Source organism: Miniopterus schreibersii, assembly GCF_964146895.1.
Source record: "Miniopterus schreibersii genome assembly, chromosome: 20".
Classification (NCBI taxonomy): Eukaryota; Metazoa; Chordata; class Mammalia; order Chiroptera; family Miniopteridae; genus Miniopterus; species Miniopterus schreibersii.
The window spans coordinates 12,070,433-12,085,100 of record NC_138122.1 but is presented as its reverse complement, the minus strand read 5'-3'; the positions used below and the strand labels follow the sequence as shown (position 1 = coordinate 12,085,100).

General features: G+C 58.5%; 1 protein-coding gene across 1 annotated transcript; it reads right to left on the bottom strand.

Moving 5' to 3' along the window:
* Nucleotides 1-343: 343 nt before the first annotated feature.
* CCDC188 (coiled-coil domain containing 188) lies at nucleotides 344-3,537 on the bottom strand. Its single transcript, XM_081122456.1, has 9 exons — nucleotides 2,945-3,537; nucleotides 2,650-2,757; nucleotides 2,387-2,494; nucleotides 2,193-2,249; nucleotides 2,044-2,103; nucleotides 1,859-1,923; nucleotides 1,626-1,674; nucleotides 1,347-1,396; nucleotides 344-1,257 (listed from the first exon to the last, which is right to left on the bottom strand). The coding sequence occupies exons 1-9, from the start codon at nucleotides 3,476-3,478 to the stop codon at nucleotides 1,071-1,073; spliced, it is 1,218 nt and encodes a 405-aa protein (XP_080978582.1). The 5' UTR covers nucleotides 3,479-3,537; the 3' UTR covers nucleotides 344-1,070.
* Between the last annotated feature and the right edge of the window lie 11,131 nt (nucleotides 3,538-14,668).

The window sequence follows — 14,668 nt, the reverse complement described above, 5'->3', positions numbered from 1 at the left end:
TTCCCAGGGTGTCACACCATCACCTTGACCTTCCTGGTTGACCAAGCACTTTAGATGCCACTCTCTCCCCAGGGAGCCCAGGCCTCTGTGGTAAGGCTGGGGTGGGGTCTCAGGTTGCCCCACAGGTCACTGCACTCCCCACTCCCTGAACCCAGACAGATGCCTTAACCTCCTGGAGCCACCAGCCTGCTGAGCCGCTAGGCCCTGCCAGGGCGAGAGGAGAACCAGCCGCCCAGCCCAGTGAGCCCACTCTGCAGCAGTCTTCACTCCTCTGCTCTGAGCTGTATGTTTGGGGCACTCGGCACCCTTTCCTGCTTGAGCAGCAGCTCTGTTTCTCCTACTTGGGGGTGAGCAAGCCACACAGCTATTCTTTATTGTTCTAGAAGGTATTCCCTATCCCAATTCAATGCGCTAAATAAAATTTTTGGTGTTTTACCTCCACAGCTCTGTCCACCAACATGGTCCCCCTGTCCTCTGAGCCTTGGGGCAGTGCCAGGAGGCTGGACTGGACAGGGACCCTGGGTTGAGGAGGGGACAGGAGTGGGGCGGGGTGGTGGTGACCTGTTGGTGTGTGGAGGGTGGGGTTGTCTGCCACACAGGGTTATGTGACAGGTGAGGTTTGATGAGGGGGGAGGCCTGAGGGTCCCCAGTCCTCACTCTCAGTGGAGAACCTCCTGGCAACACCCTCTGCTCAGAGCCCTCTTGGTGCCGGGGACAGACTTGGGGCTTCCTGTGGAGGGGCTGCCATCCAGCAGGCAGACAGGGCATGAAGGCCGAGGTGGGGCTGCCACCCTGAGGGACCCCTACTTTGAGATTAGCCTTGGGATGCAGTGAAGTTCCTTGTCCCCCCATCTCCATGGAGACATGCTCAGACGCTGTATGTGTCACCATTGTATGTCTGGCCACAGGCCCAGCCCTTAGGACAGACCCCGCCTCCACCCTTCTCCGAGGCTCTTGGCTGGACGGTGTACATGGCAGTGCTGTGGGCAGGGGGCTGGTTCAGCCGCTGGGCACCCGGGGCAGTGCTGGCTGCCTGGCCTCCTCCTCACTGGGGCCTCTGGGCCTCCAGCCTAGAAGGGCAGGAAGTCGTCCACCTCGAGGCGCAGGAATGGGCTCAGCAGGGCCCGGAGCTTCCAGACTGCGGCGCGGCTCAGCAGGGGCGGCACCAGCCCCTCGAAGGGTGTGGGGTCCACCACGTACACGTAGGCGGCAGTGCAGGCCAGCAGGGCGCCCAGCAGCAGCCTCAGGGCCAGCAGCCTGCGGGCGGTGGTGGTCAGGGGGCAAGGGCGCCCGTAGGGCAGCCCCAGGGGACTGGGCTCTGCCCACACACTCACGAAGCCACCTACCAGAGCTGGCCTTTGAGGCCCTTGGAACATCCCAGCTGCGGCTTCGCCTTCTGCGGGGGAGCGGCAGGTCAGAGCCTGCCCTTCCCTGCAGGGTCCGGGTGCTGTGTTCCTGCTCCCCGTGCCCAGGACAGGCACCTGCCACCATGTCTCCCCAATGACTCTGGTCACCTGGCTCCTGGTGGGGTTCCCACCCTGGAGCCTCTTCCACCTAAGCCCACCTCTCCCCTCCCCAAATAGGGCCTCCAGGGTGGGGACTTGGGAGAGGGGTAGGGGGCTTACTGCTATGCACAGGTCCTTCCTTGCTTGGGTGCGGCACTGGGCACGATCCCTGGAGGAGTCGCACAGTCAGGGCCATGCGCACTCCCTCCACCAGCCTGGCACCACCCCTGGTTTGTTGCCACAGAACTGGAGAGGGTTTAGGGGTTGGTTCATCCCATCCTGACCAGGACCCTGCACCATCCCAGCTCAGTCAGCCGCCACCCCTCCCCCCGGGCCCTGACCCCACACATCACCCCAGAATCTCCAGCTGAATGTCTTCCATCTGGTCTAGCACGCCCCGGATATCCTTCTTGAGGTTCTAGGGGCAGAGGAGGTAAAGGGTCCTCCACTCCTGACCAACCTGCCTCTCACCCCTCCCCCAACCCCACTCATTTCCTGCCTCCCCCATCCTCTGCGTATTGCTCTTCGGGGGACCTACCTGGAGCCCCGTGGCCTGGTTGTTCAGCGCCATATGTACCTCGGCCACACCATCCCACACCTGGTGGGGGGAAGGCTAGGTCATGCCCCAAAGATGTGCCCCACCACATGGGTCCCCCAGCATTGCCCCCACCCTGGCCAGGTGGGCACCTCAGTAATGGCCATCTTCTTTCTCTCAAAGGACAGTCGGATCTGTTGCAGCTCATTCTGGGGGGCACAGAATGGGCATGGGCAGGGCTGTCGGGTGGTTAGCTTCTTCCCCCTCCACCCACCTTGGACTGCTGCAAAAAGAATGGGCTCCCTCCCCCCCCAACTCCAGCCCCGGCCCAGTTCCTGGCACCCACCTGGGACTGCTGCATGAAGGACTCCTCCCCCCTGCACAGCTCCTGCCGCAGCAGCTGCAAAGGTGCCCTCCTGTCCTCCAGGGGCCTGGTACCAGCCCGCTCAGGGGGCTGCAGAAGAGCCCTGGGTCAGCTTCAAGGTCATGGTCAGGGTCTGTGGGCATGGACTTCTTGGAATCGGGAGTGGAGGGGGTGGTGCATGGGGTCACAGGGTCAGGACTGACAGCCAAATTCCTGCTGGATCCAAGCTGCTGCCATGTACTTACCCAGGCCAGGGCCGTGCAACTCGAGTGCTCCGGGCACAGGGGCAGGAACTGCTGCCCTGGTCCCAGAAGGGACCCCAGCTGCTCTCGCAGGTCCTGGTTCTGCCTTTTCTGGGGATGGGAGACAGACAGATGGGACTGTCCATCACAGCTATTTCTTGGGAAGGAGACTGAGGCAGCTAGGGCTGGGGTAGTGGCTTCAGGACAGAGGAGAGGGGGCATGGAGCTTAAGAGGTTCAGGATCAGCTGTGAGCTCGCTGCCCACAGGCGCAGAGCCTGGGGCCAGTGCCTCACTCACCAGATCCTGGTTCTCCTGCTCCAACTGGAGTAAGGACTGTTCTGCAGGCCCCAGGGGCGAGCTCTGGAGCTGGGAGGAGGCTGCCCTGGGTGAGGCCGGGGTCCTTGTCCTCGGTGACAGGTGCGGGCATGGGCAGGGTCTGCACCCTGAGCTGGGGGCTTTCCCCTGCCTGGGTGATCCCTGCTCCCTTCCTGAGTGCAGGGGCCAGGCCCACTCCAGCCTTGCCTCCATCTGTCCTTGTCTCGCCCCTGCTGGGTCTTGTGGTCTCTGTCTCTGCATCTCTCCCTCTTCACTTGCCATAAAGCCCCCAGGTACCTCACTGCCTACCCTGGGCCTCCTGCCCCCGGCCTCTGGGGCTGGAAAAGTCCCGGAAGACTCCACTGAGTCAGTGGAGCTGAGAGGCACCAGGCAGGGCCACCTTACAAACCCCTGGCAGGGTGAGTCCAGGCATCCTCTGTGGCTGCTTGAAGTTGAGGGTTGAGGGCATTGGGGGTGGGAGTGGCCACAGGGTCCCAGGATCTTCGGCCCCTCCATACTTCCCTGTGACCCTTTCCTGTCCCCAGGTCCAGGCTCTGGCCTGGCCAGACCTGCCACCCTCTTACTGAGGGGCCTCCAGGTGTCAGAGCTTACAGGTCCGCCCCAGGGTGCCTGTCACAAAGGCCTGGACACAACTAGGGAGGTCATAATGGGCAGGGAAGTGGCTGGAGTCAGCGCTGGGAAGGCCCCTCCCACCACCTCCCTGCTCCTGAAGCACCCTCACCTGGTCACCCTTGGGCGTCTCCCCCCCCACCCCACCCACCTTGGCTATTTCCTTAAAATGTAAAACAGAATGCAGACACGCGGTTAAAACAAAATCAGACAACAAACAAGGTGCCTGGTGTACCCTCCCTCACACCTCAGCCCACCCTCCTGCCCCAGCCCCCATGATGCCGGGAGGTGAGATCTCCCGGGAATGGCTGTGTGTCCCCCGCAGGCGGCATCGTGACCTCTCCTCCCCCCATGGAGAGCAGATCATCCCACAGCCTGGCTTTTTACCTAGGGCATCACCAGTCAGGTAAAATAACTTACTGAACATTTACTTCAATGGTCCTGGAAGGACGATTGTTATCTTCTCCTTATAGGTGGGGAAACTGAGGCACGAAGACAGTTAGGCACTTACCCAAGGCCACACTGCTGTTAAGTGATGGGACTGGATTGCAGCTTGCTCTTCACCAAGTCAGAGGCCTCTTTCCTTTCCTTTCCTTTCCTTTCCTTTCCTTTCCTTTCCTTTCCTTTCCTTTCCTTTCCTTTCCTTTCCTTTCCTTTCCTTTCCTTTCCTTTCCTTTCCTTTCCTTTCCTTTCCTTTCCTTTTTTTTCCTTTTCTTTCTTTTCTTTTTTCTGTTAATCTTCACCCAAGGATATTTTTTCCACTGATTTCTTTTTTAATGTATTTATCTTTATTGTTGAAAGTATTACAGCGCAGCCTGTGTGGCTCAGAGGTTGAGCGTCGACCTAGGACCCAGGAGATGGTGGTTCGATTCCTGGTCAGGGCACATGCCGGGGTTTTGGGCTCGATCCCCAGCAGGGGGCGTGCAGGAGGCAGCCCATCAATGACTCTCTCATCATTGATGTTTCTCTCTCTCTTTCCCTCTCCCTCCTCTCTCTGAAATCAATAAAGATATATTTTAAAAAAAAAAAGTGTTACAGATGTCCCCCTTTTCCCCCCATTGACCCCTCCACCAGCCCTTCACTGTACTATTGTCTGTGTCCATAGATTATGCATATATATGTGTGTGTGTGTGTGTGTGTGTGTGTGTGTATTCTTTGGTTGATTTTTAGAGAGAGTGGGAGGGAGGGAGAGAGGGAGAGAGAGGGAGATCCACTGGTTGCCTCCCACACGTGCCCCTACCGGGGTCAGGGATCGAACCTGCAACCCAGGTACGCGCCCTTGACCAGAAATCGAACCTGCGACCCTTTGGTCCGAGGCCGATGCTCTAACCGCCAGACCACACTGGCCAGAGCTCAGGGGCCTTTTACCCACTGTGGAGCGCGCGTCCAGTGGAGGCGCCAGGTTCGGGTCCCTGGCTGGCTCTCTCTTCATTCCAAGGTTCCTTCCTACCATCTGCGTACCGCACCTCCCCCACCCCGTTTCCACAACCTCCTCTTTCTGATTCCCCTCCCTGGTTTCGTGGAAGTGTATCCTCAAATAACAGCCTCAAGAAGGTGGATCAGAGGAAACTTGAGTCCCCGTGCAGTAGAAACGGCCACAAATCCCTCCTCTCCTGGGCTTTTGCGCCTCTGCCATGCGCCTCTGCCCTCTTCACCCTGGACTCCGGGCCAGCCTGGGAATCACTTGGGCCAACGGGTTCTTAACAACATGTTGGCAGGTGAATGCTTGTGTGTGGGGCCTTGACCTCTCTCTTGCTGCTCTGGGGACCCTCTGGCCTGGGGGATGCCTTGCTGTAGCATTGTGGTCATCAGGGGAGAGGTTTCTGTCATCTTACCTGGGAGCCCAGGGAGACCCCCCAAAGAATGGCCTCAGAGGGCAGCCAACTGGCCAAGCCCTTGGGCTAAACTGTATTTGTTTTAGCCATGAAATTTGGGAGTGGTCTGTGGAAGGAGAAGAGATTGTGACCCCTCCCGGACCTGAGAGCATCTTCCTCTGACCTCAGGCTTGGGCGCTGGGCTAGGGAGAGCGTTGGCTCAGAGGGTGGTTTCCCACGGGAGTCCCAGGGGGGCCCCATGGAGCTGGAGCGGGCTGGCTTTGGCTGCTGGCCTTTTCAATGTCGGCAATCCTGTTTTAAATTTACGTGCATCTCTATTGTTGTCTGAGTGACTCTGTTCTTTTTTCAGAGCATCTTGTTCTATTTTAGGAATAAAGTGGGTTTTGGGGGAGGGGGAACCTTTTGTTTCCGTCATTTTCTCTATTCTCTTTGTGGTTCATTTTTTCTATTTGTTCTTAGGATTTCCTATTAGACACTGTCCTCAAAAGTCTGGCTTTTCCCCTCCTGTGCAGGAAAGAGCTGACTGGCACATTTCTGTCCCTGTTAGGAGCTTGAGTGTCCTCACGTCAGGGCCCTGGAAGGAAGGCCTCCTGACTCCGGGCAAATGTTGGGGACGGCTTGGGGAGTTTGCCCCAGCAGTCATTGTGTCACCGGTTATCTCTCACAAGTGTTGGATGGTTACCCCAAGCTGTCCCCTAGCCAGCCCTATTTTTCTGCCCTGCCTCATCCACACCCAGGCAGTCCTGCTGTGACCCTCCGCTTCCCATCTGAAGAAGTCTGGTGACACCCCCCGTCTGGAGGTGGTCTCTTTCCTGTCCACTCGGGGTGGATACACTGCAGGGCCCACCGGTGTGGGCAGCTCACAGTAGAGGAGGTGGGTGCACAGTCCACTGGCCATGATTGGCTGGACACATGTGGCCCTGGCCCCAGGCGTCCCTGCCGTGTCTCTAGGGCCGAGCAGCATCTGCAGCCCTCAGCAACAGGCTGTGGCTGGGGATGAGCTGGGAAGTATGGGCCCGGAGCCAAGTTCAGGCCCCAGCTGCCCCTGAGCTGCCTGGCCAGCCGGGGGTCTGCTCAGCCACCCAGAGGAGGGGGGAGCCTCTGGGCCCTCCCCTGGCCCTGGCCTTGTCATTTCTCTCCGGAATCTCATGGGTGTTCTGATGTGCTCAGCTCAAAGCACCCTTTCAGGGAAACTCGAGGTGGGGCCAAGGATGCTTTCTTGGACGACATCTGATGTGAGGCAGCCATGGGGAAGGGGGTGGGCCAAAAGCCCTGGGTGGTTGGTGTGGAGGAGAGGGTGGGGTGACGTGGGGGTTGCTTCCTGTACTCAGTGCCCTTGGCCCTGCCAAGTCCCAGTAGGTGCCTGGAATGGCACATGGGGAAAGAGAGGCTGTCCTTATGGAGACTGTGGTCCACCCCCCCTGCCCCGTGGTAACAGCAAGAACAGCAGTGGTAACACAGGCAAACTCCTGGAGAGGGGAGCCTGATGTCTCACCAGGGACACAGGCCGAGCTGAGAGGCCCCAAAGCAGTGGCAATCTCCAGCGGGTTTGAGGAGATGCCTGGGGCATCTGGATGACACAGGAGCCTCGGCTCCACTCATTGCACCCTCCCACTGCCTATGACCCTGGGGAGCATCCCTTCCTGGCCTGCAAACTCCAGGCTGCCTGATACGCCGACACCTTTACCCAGGAGGCTCAAACCCAGCCCTGGAGACCCCACTTCCCTGAAACCTTTCTTTCTACCCCTCCCTGTGGCCCTAAGCTGGAAAATGCCCCAAGGGGTAGGGGATGCTCTCGGAGGGAGAGGGTGCTGGGGGTCCACAGTCGTGGTAGCATTTCCAAGAATGGGAACAGATATTCTAATGTATGCAAAGCATCCTGAAAATCAGTGTCCTGCATTGGGGTAGGAGGTTTGCATCTATCTGAGCTCCAGGATGGGGGCCTGTGCAGGCCAGAATTCCTGGCCACCGGTGGAAAGTGGGCTATAGCACAGGGTGGGGAGCACCAGGCCACGGCCCCCCATTGCCAGGTAGGGCTCCTCCCTGCATGGCAGCTGCTTCCTGCCTGAGTTGCTGTGATACCCAGTGGTCTCAGGGAGCCTGGAGCCCTTAGACAGGGGTTGGGCTAGGGAAGAGGGACAGGAGGCCCACGCCCTTCCTGCCCTGAGCCGAGCACAGCTGCCTGGGTTCAGTGTGGCCTCGACATTCAATGCCCCATGCTCATTTCTTTTTTTTCTTTTTTTTTTAAATCCTCACTGGAGGATATTTTTTCCATTGCTTTTTCAGAGAGAATGGGAGGGAGAGAGAGGAGAGAAACATCGATGTGAGAGAGACACATCGATTGGTTGCCTCTTGCAGGGCTGGGGATCGAGCCTACAACTGGGTACATGCCCTTGGCCGGAATTGAACTCAGGACCCTTCAGCCCACAGGCCGATGCTCTAACCACTGATCCAAACTGGCCAGGGCCTCACGTTCATTTCTAAAGCTGAAAAATAGGTTTGGAACAGATGAAACTCAGGATCCCTGGATCAGCCGCAGACCCTCAGGAGAAGTCCCATCTCTGTGGCCCCAAACCTGGGTTCCAACCCAGACCCTCCGCCTCTAGTTATCAGACCTTGCATGACCCTAGGCCGGGCAGGCTTCCTAGAGTAACCTGGGCTGGGATTCCCCTCTTACCTGAGCTTCCAGGTTGTTCTTGACCCTCAGCTCCCTGCCAGGGCCTGGGAGATGATTTGCCCTTTGTGCTGAGTGTGTGACAGGCAGAGGGTAACCCGTGGCTGGGCCCATGGGTTGTCTTGTACCTACCAGGTACCCCTAGAGTCATAGTCAGAAGGACAGACAGATCCACTGGGCGTGACTGTGTGAGAGATGGAGCAGCCTGGGGAGTGACCCCATCCTAGGGCCAGAGGGCAGGCACACCCTTGACAGGTGGACACACCTGTCAAGTGCTGGGTGGTTTCCCTCCCAGCCTCTGGGGCAGCCTGACAGGACGGAGAGCTGGCTGCAAGTGGGACCTGGGAATGGGGTGCAGGTGAAGGTCAGAGGAAGGCCCTGGGAGGGCTGTGTCATGAGGGACTCCCAGGGTGGCCACATTTCAGAGGCTGAGGCTGAGATGGGGGTCATGCTCCTGTGTCTCCCTTGTCCCCAGCGTGGCTGATGAGCTCCCGGGGCACGGACCATGGCAGGCCATTTGTTTTCCCTTCCTGGGTGACTCCCTGAACACTGCTGCTCATTTTTTATTTAAGAATCAAAGATAATAAGAACGTCAGGGAAATCCTCTCAGGGACAAGCAGCACCAATAAATTCCCATCATCTGAGGTGTCAGGGGCTCCAGGACCGGAAGGTGGCCATGCTGGGGGCTGCCAAGGTTCCTGTGCTCCAGGGTGGGTGAATTGGATGTGCCCACCCCTGCACGGGTTCAGAGACCACCCACTTCCCCTACTTCTCAGTATCCCCAAGCTCACCTGTCCTTGCTAGACAGACAGTGGTGCCTGAGGAGACAGCATGGCTGGAGTGCCTGATGGTCAGTGCCAGGGCCACCTGACCAGACCCTCACCAGGTCCAGAATCCAAGATGCCTGCCCACCTTGCTCTTTGCTTTCTGACCCCCTCCAACTCGTGCTTGGAGTGGACAGTGCTGGGCCATGAGCTCCTGGGGCCCGTCCCTGCACCCGGGAAACGGGCCCAAAGGGGTTGAATGAGAGACTGGGGGTCAGCTGAGGGCCAGAGACCTTGGTGGTCACAGGCAGCTAGTGTCCTAGTATCCCTTGGCACCAGGGAGTTCCCTCCATGTGAGGGCCTGTCCGCTGTCTTGGGCAGGCCAAGGTGGAGGTTCTAGGTTTCACCACCAGATGGTGCCACAACCCTGTAGACTGGTTATAGGCTTCCAGACCAGGGTGCCCCTGACAGCACCGGATAGAGGAGGAGCCAGGGGTGGGTCCTCCCAGGCTGAAGCTTCCAACAAGGTAGGAACAGTGCTGGGGTCAGGGAGAAGCTCCCACCCACATTGGATCTGGGACTTACACTGGCACCCCTCGGGGTTCCCTTGCCTGTTCCCTCCCAAGGGGCTGCGGCTCCCTTCTGGGGCCTGCCCAGCATGAGCCCTCTTGACAGCCCTCGGCTGGCCCCATGTCGCCTCATTTGTCAGTGGGCAGCGGGAGTGAGGGGATTTCACCATTGGGTCCTTTGTTTGAAGGTGGGTCACTTGCAGTGAATTCGGTCCACTGACTGGGTCAGCATCCCCCCAGTCCAAAGGCTGCTGACCAGCCCACACAGCAAGAGGCATGTTAACCCCCCCACCAGCTAACTTCTACCACTACACCCACCAACCAGCTAGCTTACAAACTTACTGACCATTCAAACAACTGGGTACCCACTCTCCCTCCCTTCCTACCAGGCCTGCTCACTACTGCGCCTCCCTCTGGCCTCGGGCCTGGCTTTCTGGGACACCTGAAAGGACGCCAGCTGGCCCCAACCCACCACCCACACCGTCAGCCAGCTACCCAGCAAAGGAGCCTGCTGCCCGCCCTCCACCCAGGCGGCTGATGGGGCCCCTCTCAAGCCGACCCCGTCCGCTCAGGGCTGCGGTGGGTGCGCCGGGCCTGGCGGGAGGCAGGGAGGCAGAGGGGCATTCCTCTTAGAGAGGCCAGAGAAGCTGATCAAGGGCAGTGTCATCCTCGCTGATGTGCCCTCAGCGCCTGCCAAACAAGGGAGACAGTTAATTTATCTCAGGAACCGGGTGCAAGTTATAAAAATGGCAATTTCTTGGAGATTCAATCACATGTTTCATTGTTATCCTCAGTAATCAAGGCTGAGGGTTGATAGAATCAGGGGGAGGACTGGGGCTGTGTCTACACAGGATCCGTCTTCCCACCCAAGATGGGCCCATCTGGGACCCTGCCGGCCTAATGAGGGAGACATGAAGTGACCGTGTGGCTGCCAGGATGCCCACTTCCTGCCCAGCGCCCCAGCCTGGGCATAGTCTGTCTCCAGAGGCCTCTGTGGGGGAACAGAGGGGAGCTCCTTGCCGAGTTTGGACCTGATTCCCCCCCACCCCAGGCGATGCCTTGGCTCTAAATAATGTCCCCAGAATTAATGGTGCTGGCAGCCAACAGCACTAGGTGATTGGAAAAGGGTTTTATGGCCCCGAGGGTGAAATCGTGCTGGCATCGGGATGTGGATTTCCGAGATGGGATTTTCCTCCCCGGCAAAGGGGCACATTCATGCTGATTACAGTGCCAGTTCCTTGCAGTTCACCACCCAAGGCTTCCAAGCCCGTTGGGGCACTGTCGGACCCCCTGGGCCTGGAGATCAGGGCTGGGGTCACTGCCAGGCCATCTCATCTCATCAGACTCCGGTGCTGGTCCTGGGAGGAGGTGACCCCACCCAACCAGGGGCCAGGAAAGGAGAGGAAGCCCCAAGGGAGGGAGGGGCTAGCCTGGCTGGGTCACACAGGAGGGGGCTAGAAGGAAGCCCCCAGCCTGGGGGTGGGAGGACTTCCTGGCATCAGCACCCAAAGGCCTTCAATCAGCAGACTCGGGCAGGGCCTGTCCTGTCCTGTCCTGTCCTGTCCTGTGTCAGGGGTTGGGGTCCAGGGCTCAGCTGGGCACTTGACCTCAGATGTGGTTCTGCCACCCGTGAAAGCCCTTCTTTACCTGACTCTGAGTTGCCCAGTGTCCAGCCAGGCTGGGCAGGAGCAGCCCTGCTTCCAATAGGCCTGTGCGGTGCCACCTACTCAAAGGGGCTTCGGAGCTCAGGGTTCTGTCTTAGAATGGGACCGGGGGACCTGGGAGGGGGTGCCCATGGTGAACCCCTTGGACTGGGTTGGGGTCTGTGGAGGGAAGGCAGGAGAGGCCCCGCCATCCACACACACACACACACACACACACACACACAGGTTGTTGCCAGGCCAGCAGCTCCCTACCTCCCACCAGAGGGACACTGACCATCAACACGGACACCCCTTTCCCCAGGGACAGGCAGCTGCCTCCTCACCCATTTTCCAGGTACGGACACAGGTTCCTAGAGGCGAAGGGCTTGTCTGGGGTCACATAGCTCGTGAGCAGCAGAGCAGGTCAGTCGAGGGCCTGGGACTATGCAGAAGCATCCGCTCCTGCCAGGGGCTGGACTGCGACTGTGCCCAGGCATCCAGGGGCGGTGGGTCAGGACCTGACCAGCAGCTGGGGGCAGGGCCAGGGAAGAAGTGGGCATTGCCAGCCTTGCAGCCACTGCCCTGGGGGACATAATGGGGTCCACCCCCAGGATGAGGTAGGTTTAGCCCTCCCTGCTCTGTCTTACCAGGTCTGCAAAGTGGCCCCACCTTTCAGCCATGATCCCGACAGGAGGGGGATGGTGCCCAGGATCCTTAAAGTGCACTTTCCTAAGTAATTACCTTCAATTCACTTACAGTAAATACTAGGCTATTTTCTCCCTTTCCAATAATTGGACTTATTTATTTTTAACCAAGATTAAATGTTTTCTGTGAGTTCAAGATATAGTGCTGTCCTGTCAGGCCTGGTTAAGGCTCCCTCTCCTTTCTCCCAGGGATGGCCTGCCAGGCAGGGAAGGGCCCAAAAAGACGCTGCTTGTCTGGGAAACTCTGGGTCCTGGAGAATTAGTTCTCAATGTCACTGCCGTCACCGTGAACATAACCATCATCACCATCACCTCCCTTATTGCTGCCACACCACCACCTTCACCATCTCCACCATTTACAACACCACCTCCACCTCCATCGCCTCCATCACCATCACTATGATCACTTCTTTGGCAATGCCTGGCAGGGCTGCTCCCCCAAGAGTATGTCCTGGGCCCTGGGCATGACCCAACCCTCTCTCCAGCTCACCGTAGGGCCCCTGAACACCAGACTAGGAGGGTGGCTCACTCGGGTATCCACACCGGGCCTTATGCTTGCCAGTCTCTCTGTGACCCACAGGTTGGGGTACACCCTAGCACTGGGGACACTGCAAGGTGCCCACCTGCCACATAGCATGTGCCCCCCAATGGCTGCTGTCCCTAAGTAAACCCCGACGGCCAACTCTAGGCCCATGTGACCCCACAGTCCTCACTGACCACTCAGCCTTCCTGCAGTCTCCAGTGTCCACTGGCTTCAGTTCTGTGTTCCTCTGACACAGAGGAGACACTCTCCTGGTGTGCACGGGCCAGCTATGAGGGCAGGAAAGCAGTGCCTGTGGCTGATGGGCTGGGATCCCTCAGTGGGAACACGGCTGGCACTGTGGAGTAATATTATCTGACACCAGCAACCCAGCACTACAGTGGGTGCGAGCTCCCTGCTTACTTCTCAATGTTCTCAGCAGTTGACATGGAAAGGCCACCCTGTTGACACTGGGCCCTGGCCTAACCTACCCGGCAGTGTTCCATGGCTCTTCCTGGGTGTCACCCCACTCTGCCCATGGCCTGCTGTGCAGAGGGCATCCATCCCCATCTCACAGACGAGCTCAGAGGCTCAGAGGCAGGAGGCTGCACAGCCATGTGCTGGCCACCTCGCCCAGTGGCAGGCTCACTCCAAATGAATGGCCAGCCCTGACCCAAAGCCTCCAGGGCGCCTGGGGTGGGCCCTTCTCAGGCCTTAGGGGATTCTCCCTGCCTCACCCTGGCAGGAGAGAATATATGGAGGTACACTAAATCTCCCTCGTGTTTGGGAAATATTAACAATTAAAAATCTTAAATCTTGGTGACACTCCCAATGGCCAGATAATTAATATAAGAGCAGATAATAATTACTTAATGATTAATAGCTACACTTAATAATTTTCAAAGTAATTGCAATAAAGAGAAAGTTAAATGAAAATCCAACAAAATTGCTGAGGTGCACAGTTCGGGCACCTTGGTGCTGGGGGGTGGCCAAGTCATCTAGGCTGGGGCATAACTCTGCTGGACCTTGGGTCTGCCCATGTCTAGGACCTGGACACCAAGGGTGGGTGTTTTCTACACACAGGGGGTGAGGACCTCACACTCACCTGCAGAGAGGTGGGGGTCTTGCCCAATCACTGGGCCAGGTAAGGCAGAGCCTGTCTTTCTCCCTGGGGGACATGTGGAGTAGCCATGGGGTTCGCTCAGTGGGCCCAAGAGTCTCTGTCCCATACCTGTAGGTGTCCTGGGTCTCAGGCCTGGTAAACAGGGACATCTTCTGCCTCTGAGGGCCAGTCCCTGTTTTTCCTACTGCCCTTGGGATCTGGCTCCCGTTCCAAGGACACACCTAGATGGGTAAACTGAGCCCCTGAGTGGGTCCTTGCTGCCCAAGGTCCCAAAGGCAGGCAGTTGGCCCCTGACTCCCACCCGTACAAGACCCCACCCCCAGTCCAGGCCCTCATATCCAGACCCTCTCGACTTCTGGTCACTGCTCTGGGAATGTCTCTTAGCCTGTCCCAGTTCCCAGTTCTGAGGTCAGAGGCTCTGAGGTCATTAGCAGGATCACAGCTCCTCTGAGCCTGATAGCTCATTAAGGCTCCTCCATGGTGCCTGCTCACCTTCCTCCTGTGCCCAGCAAAAGCCCTTCCTGGCACAGGAGTTGGCTGCCCACCCATTTGAGCACCCATTGGCCTTGGCCTTGACTCTGTGTGCCACACAGTGGGGTGGGCAGCTCTGCCCTCTCTCTGTCCAGGAGGATGACTCCTCCTGTCATCCTCACTTGCTGAGGTCAGTGTCTATCCCGTGGACCCTGACTCTGCTCCTCTGAGGCGGGGTCAGAGGCTGGGGAGGGTGCTTCCTGTGACTGCCCTGGGAAGGTGGGGCATGTGGACTCTCAGGGCCGAGCAAGGGCCCCAGGCCAGGCACTGACTGTCCTTGAGCCCCTGCCCAGGACCTGGACACAGCTGAGATCCTGGGCACCCAGGGATCCACTCATCTGCAGCATAGCAGACCCTCCTGGGGGCTGGGCTACTCCCCCATTAGTCCTCAGGGATTCAGCGTGAGACCAGGAAATTTATTGGTCTGCCTAATTAGGCCTCTTCATTAATAATACATTCCTGCTAATGACCTTCTCTCTTTTGTGGCATTAAACCTGTCAGTGGGCTGGCGGGTGGTGGGAGGCAGCGGGGCAGCTGGTGAGGCCTGGGGTCCCCAGGAGTGAGGGGGCTCTGGGAGGCTGGGTGGGAGCCATGTGCAGGATCCCTGGCTCCTGGCATGGTCACGAGAAGCTCTGGAGGGCAGGCAGGGCTGGTGGCCTGGCCTAGAAGACAGCTTGGCGGGGACTGGGCAGGGAGCCCACATGAGCCCCCTT

Bases quoted from the DNA above. Each gene is read 5' to 3' on its own strand.
- CCDC188 (XM_081122456.1), bottom strand. From the start codon at position 3,478: ATGGAGGGGCCGAAGATCCTGGGACCCTGTGGCCACTCCCACCCCCAA. The intron at 2,250-2,386 runs GTGGGTGCCAGG...TGTGCCCCCCAG, and splicing joins CCTTCATGCAGCAGTCCCAG to AATGAGCTGCAACAGATCCG. The intron at 1,924-2,043 runs GTAGGTCCCCCG...CTCTGCCCCTAG, and splicing joins ACCAGGCCACGGGGCTCCAG to AACCTCAAGAAGGATATCCG.